The 19,619-nt window shown below is 38.2% G+C and overlaps 1 protein-coding gene across 2 annotated transcripts in view; it reads left to right on the forward strand.

Moving 5' to 3' along the window:
- LOC104152945 (synaptic vesicle glycoprotein 2C) overlaps nt 1–19,619 on the forward strand; it is a 182,045-nt gene that overhangs the window by 153,215 nt on the left and 9,211 nt on the right. For both annotated transcript variants that reach the window (XM_068927675.1, XM_068927674.1), the window contains exons 5-12: nt 1,065–1,198; nt 1,355–1,444; nt 4,971–5,081; nt 6,674–6,762; nt 8,119–8,283; nt 12,476–12,609; nt 14,466–14,669; nt 15,707–15,866. In XM_068927675.1, the coding sequence (XP_068783776.1) occupies nt 1,065–1,198; nt 1,355–1,444; nt 4,971–5,081; nt 6,674–6,762; nt 8,119–8,283; nt 12,476–12,609; nt 14,466–14,669; nt 15,707–15,866 (1,087 nt within the window). The remainder of the gene's footprint in view (nt 1–1,064; nt 1,199–1,354; nt 1,445–4,970; nt 5,082–6,673; nt 6,763–8,118; nt 8,284–12,475; nt 12,610–14,465; nt 14,670–15,706; nt 15,867–19,619) is intronic.

Below are 19,619 nucleotides of genomic sequence, written 5' to 3' on the forward strand. Positions count from 1 at the left end.
GTAATCTTGTGTATGCATAATTTTTATTCTTGTATAATTCAATTATATAAAAATGACACAGGAAATGCTGCAATGAAAACTACTCTCAAAAGTCCAAAATACTAATCATCAATACCTAAAAGAACCATTGGCCTCCACCATACATACTTGTAATGGAATAGAAACACTACTTCAGAAATATTTTGACCAAAAGAAAAAATTGAAAGAAAATTAACTCAGATGTGAATGATATCCTAGTGCTTTAATGCTGAATTATAAGGTGCCTGCTTGTTTGAAGAAGATCAAAGAGCATTCAGTTTATAATGAATAATTTACTGTGTTTTTAGTGTTTCTGTTTCTAGACATCTGAAAGCATGGTACTGTAGACTTGACTATACACTGTACTTTTGTACGAATGCTTTTCTCATGTTTTTACTGATTCTTCCTTTCTTATTTATTGCTAGCCATTTACTGTAAGAGTTCAAAACCCAATATTCATTAGTTGTTTAAATAGCTTCTGACTAAGAGGAGGACTTGGAGACGTCAATTAGACTTCGATTTTGTCAGAGTGTTTATTGGTGAAAAATAATAGATAGTTTTGGGGATTGTTTTTTTGAAAAAACCCTTTCCTTTAGCGGTACACAGGCTCTGTCAGATGCAGCATTCCTAGAGCACATAAAATTCCATAAAATGTGTTGTATGAGCGTATATTTTTAATTTAATTCTTCCTTCTTCCAGTGTTCATACAAAGCTATTGCTTTTTTACGTATAAAATCGTACGTGTGAAGATTGCAATGGTATTCCTATTTGGTATATGTAACTACCTTCATACAGATTTGCTAAGAGGCTTGAAAGAGACTTCTTAATCTATGTTTATGGAAGTCTCCCGTCCTGCCTTATCTGAACATTTTCCAGCATGACTAGTCACATGCAAAATTAATAATCTAGGAATATTTGTGGAATATGGAAATATAAAGATGAACCAAGCTCTAGATACAGATTTGTTTCCCATTTTGAAGAAGCTGCAGGCACCCATATACAGTAATCCTTGTTTCTCTACATTTTGTGAATTTCCTCTTTCATAGGATGGAGTTTCAGCATGGGCTCTGCCTATCAGTTCCACAGCTGGCGAGTATTTGTGATTGTCTGTGCTCTGCCCTGTGTCTCTTCTGTGGTAGCCCTCACCTTCATGCCAGAAAGTCCTCGGTTCTTGCTGGAGGTATTACTTTCAAAACTGTTTTTTGATTCCAATCAAAGTTATTTATGTGTTTATATTATAACATCATTATAACAGGCATTAAGATTGTTCAATGACTATAGCAGATATCTTAATCTGAATATGTATTTCGTTTAAATGCTTTGATCAAATGTTTAGGTTGGAAAACATGATGAAGCCTGGATGATACTCAAGCAAATCCATGACACAAACATGCGTGCTCGTGGACATCCTGAAAAAGTTTTCACAGTGAGTATTACTCTTAAAGCTGATCTCTTAGAGCATCACCCAGCTTGCCGATTGGCGAGGTCTTCAGTGCTTAAGCAATCAATATTATCATTCTATGTACTAAAGAGAAAAAAAGGCATTTGTACCCTAAATATTCTCTGTTTTTCTGAGATAATCAGTAGACTCCAGCTGTGCTCTTTTATTAAGTTTGCTTCAACTTTAATAATAACAGTAAGCACATAGTAGAAATCCAAACTAGGTGGCTCTTGTTCCTTTAAATCTTCTCAAATGATTTTTCATTTTCATTAGCTAATACAGTTCTTTTTAAAACTTTATTCCCACTTCTGTTCAATATTAATCTTTCAGACATTTATATTTCTCAAAATATGTTGGAAACTTGACTCTTTCTTGTTGTTTGTTGACTTCAAGCTCTAAGGATAATGCTTGTATTTGAAATATTGCTGGATTGTTTCTATTTGGAGGAAAAATTAACAGTTCAGATGTGGGGCTTTTTTTTTTTAATATAGTCTTCTTTATCCGTGAAGATTATCTATATCTATGAATAATATACACAATTTTGTTTCCCTGAACGCAGTTGGACCAAACAGCAGCAGGCATTTTCTTGCTCAGAAATCCAGTCTGCCTTTCCAGCCTTTCATATGTGGTGAGAACGCTGGCACTCTGCAGGAGTGTCTATGAGTAGGATTTTTTTTCCCTTCTAGAGGCTTGCTTCTTGCTCTAATGCAGATATAACTCAATTAAGAAATCCTCTTAAAGGTTCTGCATTTGCGGTAGTTTCAAGGAATGACTATCTGACTGTGTGACTTTAGTCCATTAAGACTTGCAATTTATTGCCGTACATGTAGTTTCCATTACCTGCATATAATTTATTTCAAAAAGAAGCTTAAAACTACTGTATTCAGCTTGAATTCAGGTTAGCGTATCTATCACAGTTGACCTCCATTATTTATATACCAGTGGAATACCCCTAATACCATTTAACCTAACATTATTTTATTTTCTGATATTTATGGGTAAAGGGATTTGGCTAACAGTATATTAGGGTGTAATTTCCCAATTGGCTTATGCTGGCCTGAGCTGCTTTCAAAAGGAGAGTTCATGCTCCCGGTTGGTTTTTGTTTTAATTCTGCCAGAGTTGATGCTCATTGATTCACTGCACAGTCAGCCATAGCACCAACCCTGTCCACCTACAGGGTTAGTTTAGGCACAAAGAGGAAAATAGGAATGTGCTGGGAAAAGAGAGGAGGCACAGAAGATGGTGGGAAGGATCAACTATTCAAGGCAGTCTCACATCAGTTTGACATGGTCACATCCTAAACTGGGCACAGAGACGAAAACAGAGCATGTGCGCTGTGTGTATGTGTATCTCTGATTCTTGTGATCTAACAAGTCTTACTCTCTACAGTTGTTTAACTGTAACACTGACCCACGTTAAACTCAATATTTTATTTATAACTATTTTAGTTAATTTGTCGACCTTTCATACAGTTTTCTCATTGCATAAATAAGGGAAAAAACATCAGCAGTTTGGGATTTTTGCCAGTTTCTGCCAAGAGCATTGGGAAAACTCAGATCTGGATATCAAAAAGTCAAGGGATAAGAAATACTATACTGTTTGTCAAGGTTGCACATTGATTGTGGTTCCTAATGTAAGCTTATGTTAGTATGATTAGAAAATGATTACTTATCATTGTCTCCTCTTGGACAATATTAGCACTTATTAGACCCACAGTGCAAAGGACTTCTGTGTAATTTGCTTGGGATGTCCTTTTCGACTCTATTTTTAAAAATTTAAATTAGCTCTGGGTATTGTGATGCTTTGTCTCAGTAATTTATTCCTAAGCTCCCTTGCTTCATCCAGTATCATTATATGACTTATAAATGTGTTAATACTTTCCTCCAATTTGTGTCACTAGTTTGGTCAAAGAGATAATGATACTTTGTTAGTATGTTTTCTAATTCTGCTGCTGATGTAACTTTTTATCTCTTTATTATTGCTTAGTTTTAGTATGCTTTCTTTGATTCTCTTTGCTCTTTCATTGTCAGGGATTAATTGATCTTTTTTCTGCAGACTTTTTTTTTTGCAACGTCTCTTTAGTTTTCCTTTAATTTAAGGAATTTCGTATTTCTAGCTAGTACAGTGAAGTTTGTGTTTCACTGAAATAAGTGATCTTTATCATTTTTTTTCTCTCATATTTTATATACTGGAAGCTGAATTTACACTGGGACAGATGGACCACTGCCTGATTCAACAGGGCTTTTCTTATGTTAAATGACCATGAAGGTTGTCGGCTTTTTGTCCCTAAATAATGTGCAGTGTCCCTAGGTATATGATTCCCCCTAGCCTTCCCAGCGCCAAACAAGTCAGGTGTCCAGGACAACAAAAAGGCTGCATCTCAGCTTACAAGAGTTACGTTTGCTTATATGATGTGATTCAAAAAGGCATGTCATTTCTGCCATGAGGGGCAGCAAGAGAGTATGTGAGGATGTTCCTATGTCTTAAATAATCATGGATGACTCGGTTCAGTCTTTTGTATAAAATGCTCTATAAAAGCACTTTAAGAAAAGCTGAAAACCAAATGAATGATGCAGGCAGGATTGTTGCTATTGGAAGAGGTATGATGAGAAGGGTACAGGCTTTTGGTATAGTCATGGTTTGGCAAGACAGTGAGCTACAGTATTCTAGAAGTGAAAGTTAAAACCCTTTGCTGTTTTTGTTCATGAGTTGAGGCCACCAGTCCTTGAACAATGTGTATCTATGGGAGTGGTAGACTGAAAACTAGCGGTATACGATCAAGACTGCAATTCCTTGGTGCCCTAGAACCCGCTGTGATACTTCTCTGGGTGGTGGTGTCCTCATTCTGTTAGGGGAAACAGGAGACATTACTACCTTTAGAAATTCCAGCCAAAATTGAACACCTAATCTGCTGCTCTGCTCCTCTTAATATGTCAATCCCCTTCCCCATTTTATTATTTTATTTATTTTCTTTACATTCACTTTCCATTTGTCTTCTGTTTAAATAAAGTCTAGCTGAATGCACTGCATTTTGTGATACTGCTATGATCTGTGACCAGAACAAGGGCCAAAACCAAAACCGCTCTCTGATGTAAGTTTGTCAGGTCTTGACATGGTTGAAAAGATGATAAAATACATTCTCGTTCTGCAACACAGGAGATTGCAAGTGAAAATTAGCACTTTAGACAGCATTGCATTCTCTGTCACTGATGGTTCTGCATTTTTCCTAGATATATGTTTATCTCATTTCATTTGGGGTGAAGTAGGAAATTCTTCGTAACAGTTATAATACACATGGTTCCAGACCATATCAGCTAACTTTTTCTCTCCTCTTTGAAAAGGATAGTTAAAATCAATATCAAATAGGCAAGGCGACTTCCCAGTCTACCACCACAAGAAATAAGAACAGAGTCTTAGTTTGTGGGATCTATTAAACATTCTAGAATTCCTTGATGTGCAGTTAATGCCTCAAGAAAATGCAAATATTTGCTGTTCTGTTTTTATTTCTAGGTTAACAGAATCAAAACTCCAAAGCAGATAGATGAGCTCATAGAAATTGAGAGTGATACAGGAACGTGGTACAGGAGGTGTTTTGTTAGAATTCGCACAGAGCTGTATGGTGTAAGTAACATCTCTGTTAGTTCTGTATTTATCATTTTTTTAGTTAGTGTTCAGAAATGGCTTGACTGACCAAGCTCTTTACTGGTGACAGCTGCAATGCTATGGGGAATTAGGGAACCATCGTAAGATTCTCCTTTCATGACCCAGGAGAGGTATATGTGAATCGCAGAAATGCTGTTTCCAACTTCTGAGGAGGAAAATGCTGCATCAGCCCTTACACAAGTGATGGCTATTAGTTATATAGGCATATGCCCAAGCACCATGATATAATATGTGTTGGGAATGCATATTAATATATACCTATGGAAGGAGGTGGCGAGGTATGATGAGGTAAAGATGATGATGTAAAGAATTATCAGCAGGAGGTTGCAGTGGCCACATTACTTAACAAACAGTAAAGCCATGAATAAATTATGTAGATGATGTCAGTAAAACTTTTATAAGGCATTGTATCTGCACGTATTTTTAGTACGTGTCAAATGTTTTACCAGAAAACAACTTCAGAACTACTTCATTAATATAAGCTCACTGTGACTGTCCCTTCTTTTTTAAAAAAAAAGGCAAAATTACACAATAAATCTAAACCTTGTAATGAAAACTGAGAAAAGTCTTATTAATAAAAAAAAAAACACAAAAATGTCCAAAAATAGCTCTCCACAGCTCTGAAAAATCTGAGATCTTAAAGCTTTCCAGAGCTAAGCGGAAGTGTTGTAAACTAGGGCTTGTCACGTATTTCCAAACAAAATTATTTTGCTTGAAAAACTAGGTTTTCACTAAGAAAAAAATCCAGAAATTGTCTACATTTAAAGTTATTTGTCCAAACATGGAGTAGATGAAAATTGAAATGTTATGATTTGGCTTTGTTACTAAAACAACTCTTAAGACGTTGCAGCTTTGTTGTCTCACATCTTTGTTATTTCACTGGACTAGCGCCTGGGTTATAGAGTCTTCCTTGGTACATGATACATGCTAAAAACTCTTAGGACAGATTGCCTCTTTTCTCCAAAAGCAGGAGATGACCTTGAGAGAGAGAGAGAGGAAAACACCATTCTCAGTCAACTCTGCTGTGGAAATTCTGGCCTGGGGATAGTCTCAGCTTTTCCTCACATAGTTAAAGAACCAGTTTCTAGCCGTGATAGGTTCTGACAAATGGAACACTGATTTGTGTGCCCCTATTGAATTATGGAGTATAGCACGTTTAAACTTGGAGTATAGCTATGGAGTATAGCACGTTTAAGCAGTATAATACTGGGAGCTGAGAAGGAAACATTTCTGAGAGGATCCTTGTCAGGTTTATTTGTGATAGTGAATTGAAGATGCCTAGGTATCAGGAAAGTTTGAAGTAGTCTGTGGAGGTAAATTAACAGACAAAGTGAAAAGAGGCCACGAAGACACAGAACAAGCACGATCTGGTTATAGCCAGAGGTTAGTTTACTTATATCATAAGTACAGTATGACTTCAGTATCAAAGAGCTAATCTATTCTCTCTGATACCCTGTAGAAGCAAGAAAATCGGAATCCAAAAGCTTCTGTCATTTAACAGAATTGTTCAGAATATTTTTAAAATAAATGTATTTCCTAACGATTTACAGATTTGGTTGACATTTACAAGGTGTTTCAACTACCCGGTGAAGGATAATACGATCAAACTTACAGCTGTATGGTTCACCCTGTCTTTTGGGTAAGAATGCTTGAGATCCTAAACAATTTTTGGTAAACTTGGCAGACAGAGGAATCATCTGCATGCAAATCTTTGTCAGTATGATTATCTTTTTTCTTTGGAAAGGTTTTATTCAATTATCTTCCCACAAAATGTTATATTTATTGGCTAGTCTGTTTTTGGTTGCAAGCCTGATTCATTAAAAATATATGGCTTAAGACAATTGGCATCTTCTGTAGGTTAGGATCTTTGAACATTTTCATGTAGGCAATCAGCAAATATAGAAGAACTGCCTGTGTCAGTGTGCTAGGTGCTCTACTTGCTTTAACTTTTTTAAAAGTACCTATTTTAAAACAGGAGTCTTCAGGCTAGACTTGGTTTATGCAGTATTTGGAAGAAGTCCTTGGTATTGTTACCCATTGTTCCAAAACTCACTGGTGTCATTGGAGAGAGATGCTGCGGTGTCATTGGAGAGAGATGCTGCTGTAGCTTACCTGTTTGTATCTAAAGGCAATCACGCTATGTAGCCCCTTCATAAAACACACTGCCTCTTCTCCGTTATAGGGTTTCTTCCGTGACAGTCTTCACAGTTCTCCTACAGTCTCCCACTTCAAAAATAATCCACTTCCTCTGCCCAACTTCCTTACTCTAGAGAACATTGTGTAGTATGTCCTAGCCCACTTTGTTAACAGAGCTCTGTTCCTTGTTTTAGTCCAAAGACAAGGCATCAGTGATCAGACCATGAACTCCTATGACAGATGCTAGAAAAGATTTTTTTCTTCATATCTCTTACTGTCTCCAATCTATGCAAAACTGCATTCTTTGTGTCAGGGTGCCACAGGGGCTAGCAGCAGCGAGGCGTCCCCGGAGCAGCAGGGCCAGGCCTCGCTGCCAGGGCCTGTCCTACTGCCCCATGAGGGAGCAGGGCAGCCAGGGACAACTGGGGGCAGGTCAGCACTGGGCACCTCTGTGGGGACAGGGATGGGCCAAGGCCAGGCGGTCACCCATGGGTTGGGATCGGGATCAGTGCGACTCGTGACTGGGTGGGGCTGGAGCCCGGCACCGCTGCGACGTCACTGGGGAGGCCCAGTGTTGGACTGAAATGGGGTTCTGGGCCTTGCGCAGGATGTAGAGAGGCCCTGGGCGAGGCCAGGCAGGGGTAGTGAGAGCTGTTAGTACTCTCAGGGCCCTGAGACATTGGTTTCATGCAGAAGTGAATTCCAGTCTTGATCTATTCTTTACGCATGATATTTGGAACACATGATGGCAGATTCAACTACTGCATCAAGTAAATGGTTGAGAAAGCTGCTCTTTCTCACCTTGCACAGATTTCTGAACTCGTGAGATTTGTGACTGAATGTTTTCTGTTTTTCACAGCTACTACGGCTTGTCTGTCTGGTTTCCTGATGTCATTAAACATCTGCAGTCAGATGAGTATGCATCCCGAGTGAAACATTTTCAGAATGAGGAGGTTTCACATTTTGTCTTCAACTTCACGTTGGAAAATCAGATTCACAGCAATGGAGAATACATCAATGACAGGTCTAGAGATTTTCTAATATCCTGACTTGGCTAGAACAAATAAATGCATGTTTTAAAACATGTCCTAATAATCTAATATTTTTCTGTATTAACTATTATCAGAAGATGGTGTTACTTTTTAGGGGAATTTATTTCTGTTCTTAATTCCTTATAACTTGTTCTTGAGTTATGTTCTGGAGCATGGGGAAAATTGGCCTGTACGTTGCCTGATGGTTCGCAGAATCACACAATAGTTAGGTTTGGCAGGGACCTCTGGACATCACCTGGTCCAACCCACCTGCTGCTCAAGCCAGGTCAGCTAGAGCAGGTTGCCTAGGACTGTGTCCAGTCAGGTTTTGAATATCTGCAAGGGTGGAGACTCCACAACCTCTCTGGGCAACCTGTTCCAAAGTTCAAGCATTCTCACAGTAAATAAGTGTTTTCTTATGTTCAAATGGAATTTTCTGTGTTTCAGCTTGTGTCCACTGCCTCTCATCCTGTCACTGGGCACCACTGATAAGAATCTGGCCTCATCCTCTTTACACCCTCCCTTCAGATACTTACAAACATTCCTAAGACCCTCTCTGGGCCTTTTCTCCAGGCTAAGCAGTCCCAGTTTTTCATCATATGAGAGAGATTCTCCAGCCCCTTAAATCATCTTCGTGGCCCTTCGCTGGACTCACTCCAGTAGCTCAATGTCTTTCTTGTATCAGAGAACTCGGAAGAGTACTCCAAGTGAGGCCTCAGCAGGGCTGAGTAAAGTGGAAGAATCACTTCCCTCAGCCTGCTGGCAACAGTCTTCCTCACGTAGCCCAGGATGCTGTTGGTATTCTTTGCCTCAGGGATGCATTGCCGGCCCGTGTTCAAGTTGGTGTCCACAAGGAGCCCCAGGTTCTTCTCTGCAAAGCTGCTCTCCAACTGGTTGGCCCCCAGCCTGTACTGGTGGATGGAGTTATTCCTCCTCAGGTGCCGGACTTCACACTTCCCTTTGTTGAACTTCTTGAAGTTCCTTCCTGCCCATCTCTCCAGCCTGTCGAGGTCCCTCTGAATGGCAGCACAGCCCTCTGGGGTATCCGCCACTCCTCCCAGTTTTGTATCGTCTGTCCTTCCTAAAAAGCCTGTGTCTATCGTCGTGTGAGCTATCACACCATGTCTCTGTGATCCCACTGAGATTGTAGCCCTGTAACCGCATGCAGACTTCTGATCCCTCCGTTTTCTTTGCCATGCTGCGTGCATGAGTGTACAGGCACTTCAGAAAGGCCCCCCCGGCATGCTGACTTCCTAGAAAGGGCACAAGAGCTTTCCCCATAATAGGCCACTTAGGCACTTGCTTGTTTACCTACATGTGCTTCGGATGATTCCACTTTAGCCCCGTTTTGTTGATGAAGAGGGCCCTTCTGTATACATCGCTCCAGGCCTTTTGGTTGCCAACCCTATCCGCTACTTCCTTACTGAACTGTTGGTCATTCTCTCCCTCTTCCATCATTCCCAGTTTAATGCCCTTCTAAGCAGGCTGCACAGCCTGTTGGCAAAGATACTTCTGCCCCACGTTCGTATGTGAGGACCCCTTATGCAAAACCAGGTTCTTCACATTGCTGAAGAAAGCCTGAAAAGCCCAAGTTAACACTACTTCCTTTCACAGCGGGGCTCAAAAGGTTTTCAGACCCAACGTATGCAGCATATTGCTGGGGAATGGGGAAGGATGTACTTTTATCGCTCTTACTCGTTCTTTCTTGTAGCAATTAAGACTGCTTGCGTGAAAGTGTTGAGCATTCGGAGGATCAGATCATATCACAGACAAATAAAAGATAAATATTACTGTATCAATAAAAAGCATGAACAGCTCTTAAATGGGAAACAACACATTGGCAATGCCTTTTGTATTTTTTAACTGATTCCATAAGTCTTGAGACTTTAGCTAAAATTTAACAGATAACCAGATAACTAAGGGAAAAATTAAACACAGCTGTTTTAGGTGTCTGGTTTCTCTTAAGGAATATGCAGAAGAACCATGTGAAGGGTCTCCTGGATGTTATGGTGCAAAGTAATTATTATGAATAATACTGGTGATTTTGGTAATTCAGGGTAATTCCATTTTTGATAGGAACTTGAGTTTTGAGGTTAAAGTCTTGAGTTAAAGGTTTATGCTTTGCAGACACAAACGAACAGTTATCTCATTGTTAAACTGCGTATGCCTTCCGAATTCATTTTCTTTCCAGGAGACAGATGTTCTCCTAAAAGCAAAGAAAACTTACTGTCATTCAGTAAGTTTCAGTTGTTTTGCATTGTGTCAATCAAGATCTTATCACTTTGAACTGACAATTTTTGTAAAACAGTAAATGTAACACTAATCCACTCTAAAACCCTGATTTACTCTTTCAGATGTACAAATTTAATAAGCCTTTGATAAGCCTATTCAGTTATTTCATAGTTTCACAAAACGTTTGCCACATTAATATGCACTCTTTTGATATTCTTCCCCTACAAATGTTTCAATACTTACCCTTAGTTTTCAGTATTTCCTTCATGTTCTTTCTTCACTAGAAGATGTATCCATCAATACTCCACTTTTTACTTTGTTGCATTTCTCATGAATTTGAATTCAAATCACCTCAATAATCCATACCAGTTTTAATACAGTCACAACATATTTCCTGTCCAGAGGTAGAAAGTGCATCAGAAACACACAGGACACAGAGTCTGTCTTTTCTGTTTCCATTTACTAATCTAATTGCTAAATTCTCTTTGTTTTCTCCTGAAATTAGGCTACCTTTTTAAAAGGAAAGTGCTATATGAAAAATAATAGTGAGCTGACACTGAACTCCAGACTGATTTTAATCAGAGAGTGTCACAAATGAGAAATGATATGGTAACTAAAACTAATGGGCTGAAAACACCATTTTTATGACCAATACAAGAAGAGAATTCATTAGCTATATATTATTTTCCTATGATAATGACAATTAACTTTTGTTCTCCTTTCTCATTAAAATTTGATTCTAACAACTTTGTTAGTGAGAAAGTTTAATTCCTACTGTTTGGTAAGTAGCATATTTTGTATGTTTGTATTCCTACTATTATTCTTGTAATAGGAAAAATACTTAGCTAGTCGCACCAGGTTTAATTAGAGTAGAGCTAGATCTGTATCTGGAAGGCTTTGCCAGGCTAACTCTACTTACTCTTATATAACAATTAAAGCCCTACTTTTCAAAGTGTTGCCACTTTTGATGCAGTCTGCCAGCAAAGCTGCCCTCTTGTAGGTGTAGCTTTTCCCACATTCAAGGGAAATAAAATATATTACAAAAAGTTCTGATTTATTGCTACATCTGTGGGATTTTTTTAGCATAATGATGTTAGTTCATATGAGTACACTAGAAAAAGCTTATTGTATTAGTTTAGCCTAGTAATGTTGAACTAGAAAGTTGTTGCTAATACCATGCTTTCTCCTTGAATTTTTATGTGAATGAATTAATTGAGGGACATTCTCTGGAAGGAGGATATTCAAAAATAAGAAAAGCTAATAGCAATCATTTATGCATGTTTTATGTATGCTGTAGTTGTGATTGTATGCACAGACACAGTAGCAGCAAGCACATATTCTAATTAGATATCTAACTGTAAACTGCATGTGTAATTGTTGTGATCATGTTAAACCATTTTTTGAAAACATTTTTAAAAGCTGGGATCAATATTTCTTGGATTTGAGCTCAACACGGTGCAGAGCGTGTTCATCTGGAGAAATAAAGGTTCTTTCAAATATTCTTTCTTTCCAATGTCCAGGTACCAGCAGGTGCTTGTTTATTCCAAGAGACTAAGTTTCTGGAGCCTGAGTTCCCAGTTTACAACAGCAGTGTCAAATTACAAATAATAGTGGTTTTATAAGGATATTCCATGACATTGTTTCTGGTTGATGATTACAGACATGTAGCAACTGAAATAGTCTCTTTTTATGTCAGTTATGAAAATAAACTGTATTATTGATTATAACCAGCAGCTATGTGGGGATGCCTTTTTAATGCTTTTTCTCAAAGGCAGTATTCTAGAATGAGCCTTTAATTAATTTTATCACTGTAACTTCTTTAAGGAATCACTGTTTCTGAGGCTGAGATTTTTGAGAAAGGCACCAGGTAAAACTGTGTAGCAGAGTCATTCTGGTCTGTCACTGTTTCTGACCTCTGAAGGTAGACTGATAGAAATTATTTGTATTGGACAGGTTTATTATGATGAAGTTTAAATCAGTTACCTTTGAAGATTCCCTTTTTAAGAACTGTGTGTTTGAAGACATTACTTCACTGAACACATACTTCAGGAACTGTACTTTTGTGAATACCACCTTCTACAACACAGGTATTACAAGGAAAAAAAAGAATGTCCGTTGTTCAGCTGCATGCATTTTACTGTTGTGGTCTCATTATAATTTCTAGTTTTCTTTGTATTCCTTTGTAAGGAATACAAAGCTATAAAAAGCAACAGGAGTCAGTAATAAAATACCAGAAAAGAGAAGGGTTCGCAGAATCACACAGAATGGTTGAGGTTGGAAGGGACCTCTGGAGATCATCTAGTCCAACTCCCCTGCTCAAGCACGGTCATCTAGAGCACGTAGCACAGGATCGCGTCCAGGCGGGTTTTGAATATCTCCAGAGAAGGAGACTCCACAGCCTCTCTGGGCAACCTGTTCCAGTGCTCTGTCACCCTCACAGTGAAGAAGTTTGTCCTCATGTTCAAACTGAACTTCCTATGTTTCAGTTGTGCCTGCTGCCTCCTGTCCTGTCACATCCCCGTTGGAGACACTGCAAGGCTAAAATTGATTCAGATAACGAATATCTCTTTGGTTTTGGTCATCTCTAAAGAGTTTCAGTCTGGAGAGGAGAAGATATGTTTACTAATTTACTGGTTGCTCCAATTAGCTGTATTTTCTGTTTTGTCTAAATGGGACAGGTGAAGTACATTGTCCTGTTGTGCTTATTGTGGAAAGGGGATCTAAGCTCAGGATTCAAACTACTTTATCTTTAATCATTCCCAGTCTACTAAGTATTCTACCAACAATAGGAACACATATTTTCATATGTATGAAGAGAGTAAACACATTTTTTTTCTTTTCAATACAATGTAAATGAAAGTAGCTTAGAGCCAACTAAGGTTATAGCTGGAAGAATGCAGCACTCCTTACTGCTTTCCTGCCACTCCAGGAATCATATTAGTAATAGGGTCAGGTTTCAGAACAAGCAATGCCCAGCCTTCGTTGCCTGTAAGGAAGGCATTCTTCATTCAGGGTTTTAAGGCTGACAGGAACAGTAGAAAGGAAGGGGAAGTATAAGGAGAGATCTCTAAAATGGTATATGGAGAAGAGTGGCCTGAACTGTTGCATGTAGTAACACATCCATTTGCTTGTTCGATAATGAATACGTGATAATGTCACCACATCAACACTGAATTTTACAGTGGTGGCAATCTGATTTCAGAAGCCAGCAGGATCTGACTGATAACTTTTGAAACGATAACTGGATGCAAAACTATAAAAACTGGAGCAGTCAGAAATATATGTGATCATCTGTATCTCATTTAGAAATATTAAGACAGACACAATTACAGAGCTCACAATTAGCAAAATGTTTAATAATCAAAAAACTAATTGCCTCTCTAAGCACTGGGAGTGATCCGTTTTGTAGAGTCATCTTTTCAGGGTAGAACTGAGCTGAAGATCAAGTGTTCTGCTCAAAAATGAAAATGAGTTTACTCCGAATGCCCTATGATCATTCGCCTTTAACAGCAGTCCGCACAAACTGAGCGTGATTGGCAATCTTAGCTGAAAGGATACCTGGTATGGAAATAGTAGGTTTGACACTGAGCAAAACTGAGGAACGTTGGCAGTGCTCAGTGGTAGAAACTTGCAAATATCCCATGCTTTCTAGACAAAACTAGCCTTTGCGGATAGGACTTAACCAAATGAAGTGCAAGCAGAAATGAAGTGCATTAATGTAATTTGTCTGCTTCAAGGCTCTAGTTCCTTACTTTTATGAGCTCTGCATATTTTTTCTATTAAGATAGAAAGCTGTCAAAATTAACAGCTGTAATTAGTTCTGTTTTAGGAAGCAGTATAAGTTCCTAGTTATCATTAAGGTTGTCTAAGCTGCAGTGTTTTTAATCAAAAACCACACAAAGTCAAGTGTTAGCTGATTTTTTTCTTTTTCTTGTTTCCACAGATCTTGAGCAATATAAATTTGTTGACAGTGAATTTATAAATTGCACATTTTTCCATATCAGGACAGGATGCCAGATCTCTTTTGATGATGACTACAGTGCCTACTGGATTTACTTTGTTAATTTCCTGGGAACTTTGGCAGTGTTACCAGGAAACATTGTGTCTGCTCTTCTGATGGACAGAATTGGACGTTTGACAATGCTAGGTACAAACTTCACATTAAAATAGGAAACAAAAACAAAACCTAAAGCTATCCTGATAGCGTAACATTTTCTCTTTTTAAAGGATTTAATTCAGAGAAGTAAGGAAAAAAAATCCTTCTAAAGATATTGCTTTATGTGGTATTCTAAGTGCCCTTTTAGAAAGCTCCCGATTCAGAAAGTCTGGGAACAAAGAGGTCTATAACCAGTTCTACTGTGCCACATTATCAGTCATTATTCTTCCACACTGGTGTTATGAGACTGTAATTTAGGCATTTGGGATGAGATTTTTGAATGGTGCTGACCGCTGGCTTGTCTTTGCTCTAGCTGAAAGGAGAGCAACATATACGCAGGTCATCATTGGCTAGTGGAGCAGCTCCTGGCCATGACCTAGTGAGCGGTCCTTAGCCTGTTAGCCATTTTGAAAAGTTATATAGCTGAAAGATATCTACTGCAGAATATCTCCAATGACAAGTCTGTTTTCATTTTACTTACATAACTATGTTGTAGTTTATTATTTTCTAGGAGCATATTTATATATAAATGCAATTCCTACTCATGCTACAAGATATGAGTGAGTTTCGTTTAATTGCAGGAGATGATAAACAATGAAGAATGGGGGTAGTTTTCCCTAGATGACTTGTTTTGGGAGTTCAGAGGGGGTTCCAGTTTAATACTTTATATTAATACTTTAATAAGTATTAATAATACTTAAAAGTATTAATAATACTTTTAACATAAGTTAAATAGGTTTTATATAAGTTTATATTAAAAAGTTTTATATAAGTTTTATATAAGTTTAAAGTTTTAATACTCTATATCCTAATATTTAAGAGTTACACTCTCAGTTTTTTCCCTGAGCCCCTTAAAACTTTTGTCTGCCAGACTGGTCTAGCCAACAAAGGATATCTCTTTAGTCTTTAACTCAGAACATATGGATCAGTTATCCACACACACTATATGAATAGAAATATTAGACAAACAAAGATTATTCTTTAAATACAGCTCCACTTAGTGTATGTTTCGTCTGTCACATATATAGGTGGTTCTATGGTTCTTTCTGGCATAAGCTGTTTTTTCCTGTGGTTTGGGACCAGCGAATCCATGATGATAGGTATGCTTTGCCTCTACAATGGTCTCACTATCTCAGCGTGGAACTCCCTTGATGTCATTACTGTGGAACTGTATCCTACAGACAGAAGGTAAGTGCAGATGTATCTTTGTTAACCTTGCTGGGTCCATCTCTATGTACCAACAGAAATGGTATGCAGAAATGGTTAAATATGAGCTTTACAGCAGTGTTGCTATTTTGAGTTGGCCAAACACAGTTTGTCTTATGAATAGCAAGGGAAAAAGAAGATTTTTTGAGCTATTTGATATTTTGCATCAAATATCACCTCGTCAGGAAAATACTATAAATGTAGTTTCATGTGAAATGTGAAGGTGTGACTGCTACTTTTGTTTAAAATACTGCTTATCAATAGTATTTCTGGAAACATTAATGGTACCACTCTGGGTTTCCCCTAGTGCAGCTAGCTATGAAGTCAGCATTTGGTCCAAAATAGCAATATTGCTGCATTAGTCTGTTGATTATGAAATGGTGTGGGGATGATAATAAAAATTACAGGCTGGAGCTGAACAGCATCTTCTGCAAAAGACTGTGAGTTTAAGCCATGCTGAGGTGTTAATCTGCATGCTAAGGATTTGTAGGCAAGGTCAATAGCAGTCTGTACGTTCTCATCATTAATCACATACAAGAATGTCTAGGGCACTTACCTCCGACCCTTAAGGCTCATGGAGAAAGGACTAAGGACAGTTGTCATGTCCTGCAAGCACTGCTGCTAGAAGGGAATTTTTCCTTTAGTGTTGAGGTATAGGATACTCTTTAATGTTGATCTGCTGACATTGAAGGGACTGAAGGAAGAACAGACTTGTACAATCATACACTGTAATATGTCAAGGGTAAAAACATAAAAGTCTCATTTTACTGAATAGACTGGGATATTTTTTCTTTTTTTTCTCCTTAAAAAATAAGTTATATGCAAGCTTGCACAGATTCCTGCCAATATGTGGAGTGTCTGTTCTCTTATCACAATACTATTTGTTATGTCATTCAGTAAAGGTTTCAAACACAGTGGAAAAAAAAATCCAGAAGTTTATGAATGCTTAATGCCTTGCTGGCAGTTCTCTTTTGGGACACAAGATGCATCTGGCTGTAGAGGTGTTCGTTAGGAGAAAGGAGACTGTAGACTGAGTTGAATATTCACCTCTGTTTTCTTTTCATTGGTATTTTATTTTAATTTATGCTTCTTTACACAAGAAATTAATCTCTATTGTTGTGATTATGTCCAAATAGCCGTACTGTGCTACTCATGAATGCAAAGCACTAAGTTTTTCTAGACTTCTGTTTTTATTACACCTCAGGAAATTTCTCTTCTGGTGATAATTATTCCATCAGCCAAGCTTTATGGTACAATTTTAATAAACAGCCTTTATAAATAGATATTTTCTTGGCATTCATGAATGTAATAGGTATAAATATTTTCTTAAAAGGAAATAGAGAAAAATAATTGTAGTAAAACCCATTTATTTTAAAGGAAGAAAACATAATCATAATTGCTAGGAATGATAAAAAGAACCTCACTGATACCTCTTCTAGGGCATCTGTGTTTGGAGCTAATAGTTGTTGTATAGAAGGTTCCGCTAGCGTTGAGATTGGAGCAAAGTTTTTCCCCATTTTCTTTTTTAAAAGTTTATGCATGCAATAATAGCTGTATGAAATCCCGCTGTAAATATTTACTTCCAGATGTGGGATTTTTTTTGAAACAACTCACATACATAGAAAATATATCATTTTATATTATCCGTATTAAAAGGCTAATAGGCCAATCTACCTGTCTCAGAAAAGGCATTGCTGATATATAGTGAAGGTGAGATTTTTCCCCACAATTCTGGTCCCTCCATTACCTTTTTTTTTGTCTGCTGGGTTGTAAGGAAATGAGAAGTTTTGGAAGTCTCTTCCTAGCTTTTTAGACTGGGGCAAGGCTGTCCCTGTGTTTCATAAAACTGCAGGGACTCAGAGCCTGTTTTCCACAGTTCTTTCTCTGATATTTTTTATCCAGGCTGACTGCGGTTTTAACGGCCTCCATTACGCACCTCTAATGATCGTATCTGCCCTTCTAAGACTACTTTGATCTTCATTACCTAGTGTGACTTGTCACAGTTTACCAGGAATTTCCAGGTGTTGCAGGTGGCCCCAGGACCAGGCAGCCTTTCCAGGCGTATGTGGTGCACGGAGCTGCCTGATCTGTTACGCATACAGGGTCCTGCACACTCAAGAGGATGTGCTTGGCTTTTGCTTTAAAAATGCACTTTCAGACTTGCTGGCTGAATCGACAGTGAATGTGGTCCTGAAAGTGGCTTCCACTTTTCCCTTAAAAGTCAGTCTAGATGCAACCATTTTGTTCACTGTATCACTGTTTTACTACTCTGCTCTGTACTCTTTCCTTGCTCCCAGCTAGTGCAATGACTAGAAAGCAGCAGCAAAGGGCAGCTGGAGGTGGGGCTGGGAGAAGAGAGTGTGGAAGGAGGCTAGCGAAATGCTCACATGCATGAGAGACAGGAGGTGGCAACACCTCCTTTTCTTCCAGCATGACTCCTCTTGGAAACTAGCCAGTTGCCAAACTGCTGGGGATTTGTCAGTGTCATGCAGGGTAATACAAAAGGTGTTTCATAAATTGTACTCCAGCTCATTTATGAAAGACCATGTTGGCTTTCTGCCAGGTAGGGGTGTGGTGAGCAGTTTGGAAGCTTTCAGTGTATATGATACGCAGGACACATTTCATTTTTCTTTTCATCTACCCATAGGGCAGAGTTAAGGTTGTTTCAGAATCTTCCTAGATTGGGATTCTGTATGCTTTCAAACTTATCAATGAATTTATGGTTTAATTTACAATTTAATGCCCGGGTTTGAGGTAATTAAGTAGTTAGTCCTAAATTCCTGATAAGTACTTTCAAATTTTATGCCATTGTAACATAGCTTTTGTCTGGATATTCTTTATAAAACTTCCGTAGATATGCGCAACTGCTAAAATAAGATGTTAGAGACTGTGAGATGTCAAGTGTTTTTCAGGTAGATGAAGAAGTTATGTTAAAAGATAGAAGGTGTATTACAAATCCTAGTCATAGGGAGGTTTATCTTTTCCAGATGACCCACACAGAGGTAATGAAAAATCGTTTCATAATATTAATTTATTTTTACTTTTCAAAGCACGAACTTTAAAGGACACCAGTAATGATAAGCTGTGAATTAGCTAATTTCTAATAAACAAGAAAGTTAATCCAGCTCTGCAGTATAAAGCAGTTGTTTTACCTCATCTTTTCACTCATTTCCTTCATGGCCTGTGTTATTCTGGATTGCTCAGCAGCTTCTGAAAAGTCTTTGGTCAGTCATGACCAACTGGACAGCCAAGCTAAACTGTTCAATAGCTATGGAAGCTCTGCTTTATAGGAGAGTTGTTAAACTTCTCATAAGCATTTTTGGATGCTCCTAGAGTGATTTCTTACTCTTTCATAAACCTAGTGTATTTTCTGAACACTGCCTTGAATGAGGTGAGGTAGAACTTGAGGCACAGAGGAGAAAGATAATATTGTTAAAAATGACTTTAGGTGCCTGATTTGGCAGATATGGGGCCTGGGTTTCAGCTACTGAGCATTTTACAGGAGGAAATGGGCTGAAAGTATAACTTCCACTGTAGCTATGAGTGCTCTGCCCTTCAGCAACTCAAATCTGAAAGTGCTAAGCTGAGCACCCAGAAAATGTGAAACACATACTTAATGAACACTTAATTTGGCTTAAATGACTTGCCTAGCATCATACAGATATTCTGTGACGGGGCAGAGATTATTCATTTCTCTTGACAGCGTTCAACTACCTTAACCATGAGCCTCTGCTT

The sequence above is a fragment of the Struthio camelus genome, chromosome Z, assembly GCF_040807025.1.
Source record: "Struthio camelus isolate bStrCam1 chromosome Z, bStrCam1.hap1, whole genome shotgun sequence".
In the NCBI taxonomy this organism is placed as follows: domain Eukaryota; kingdom Metazoa; phylum Chordata; class Aves; order Struthioniformes; family Struthionidae; genus Struthio; species Struthio camelus.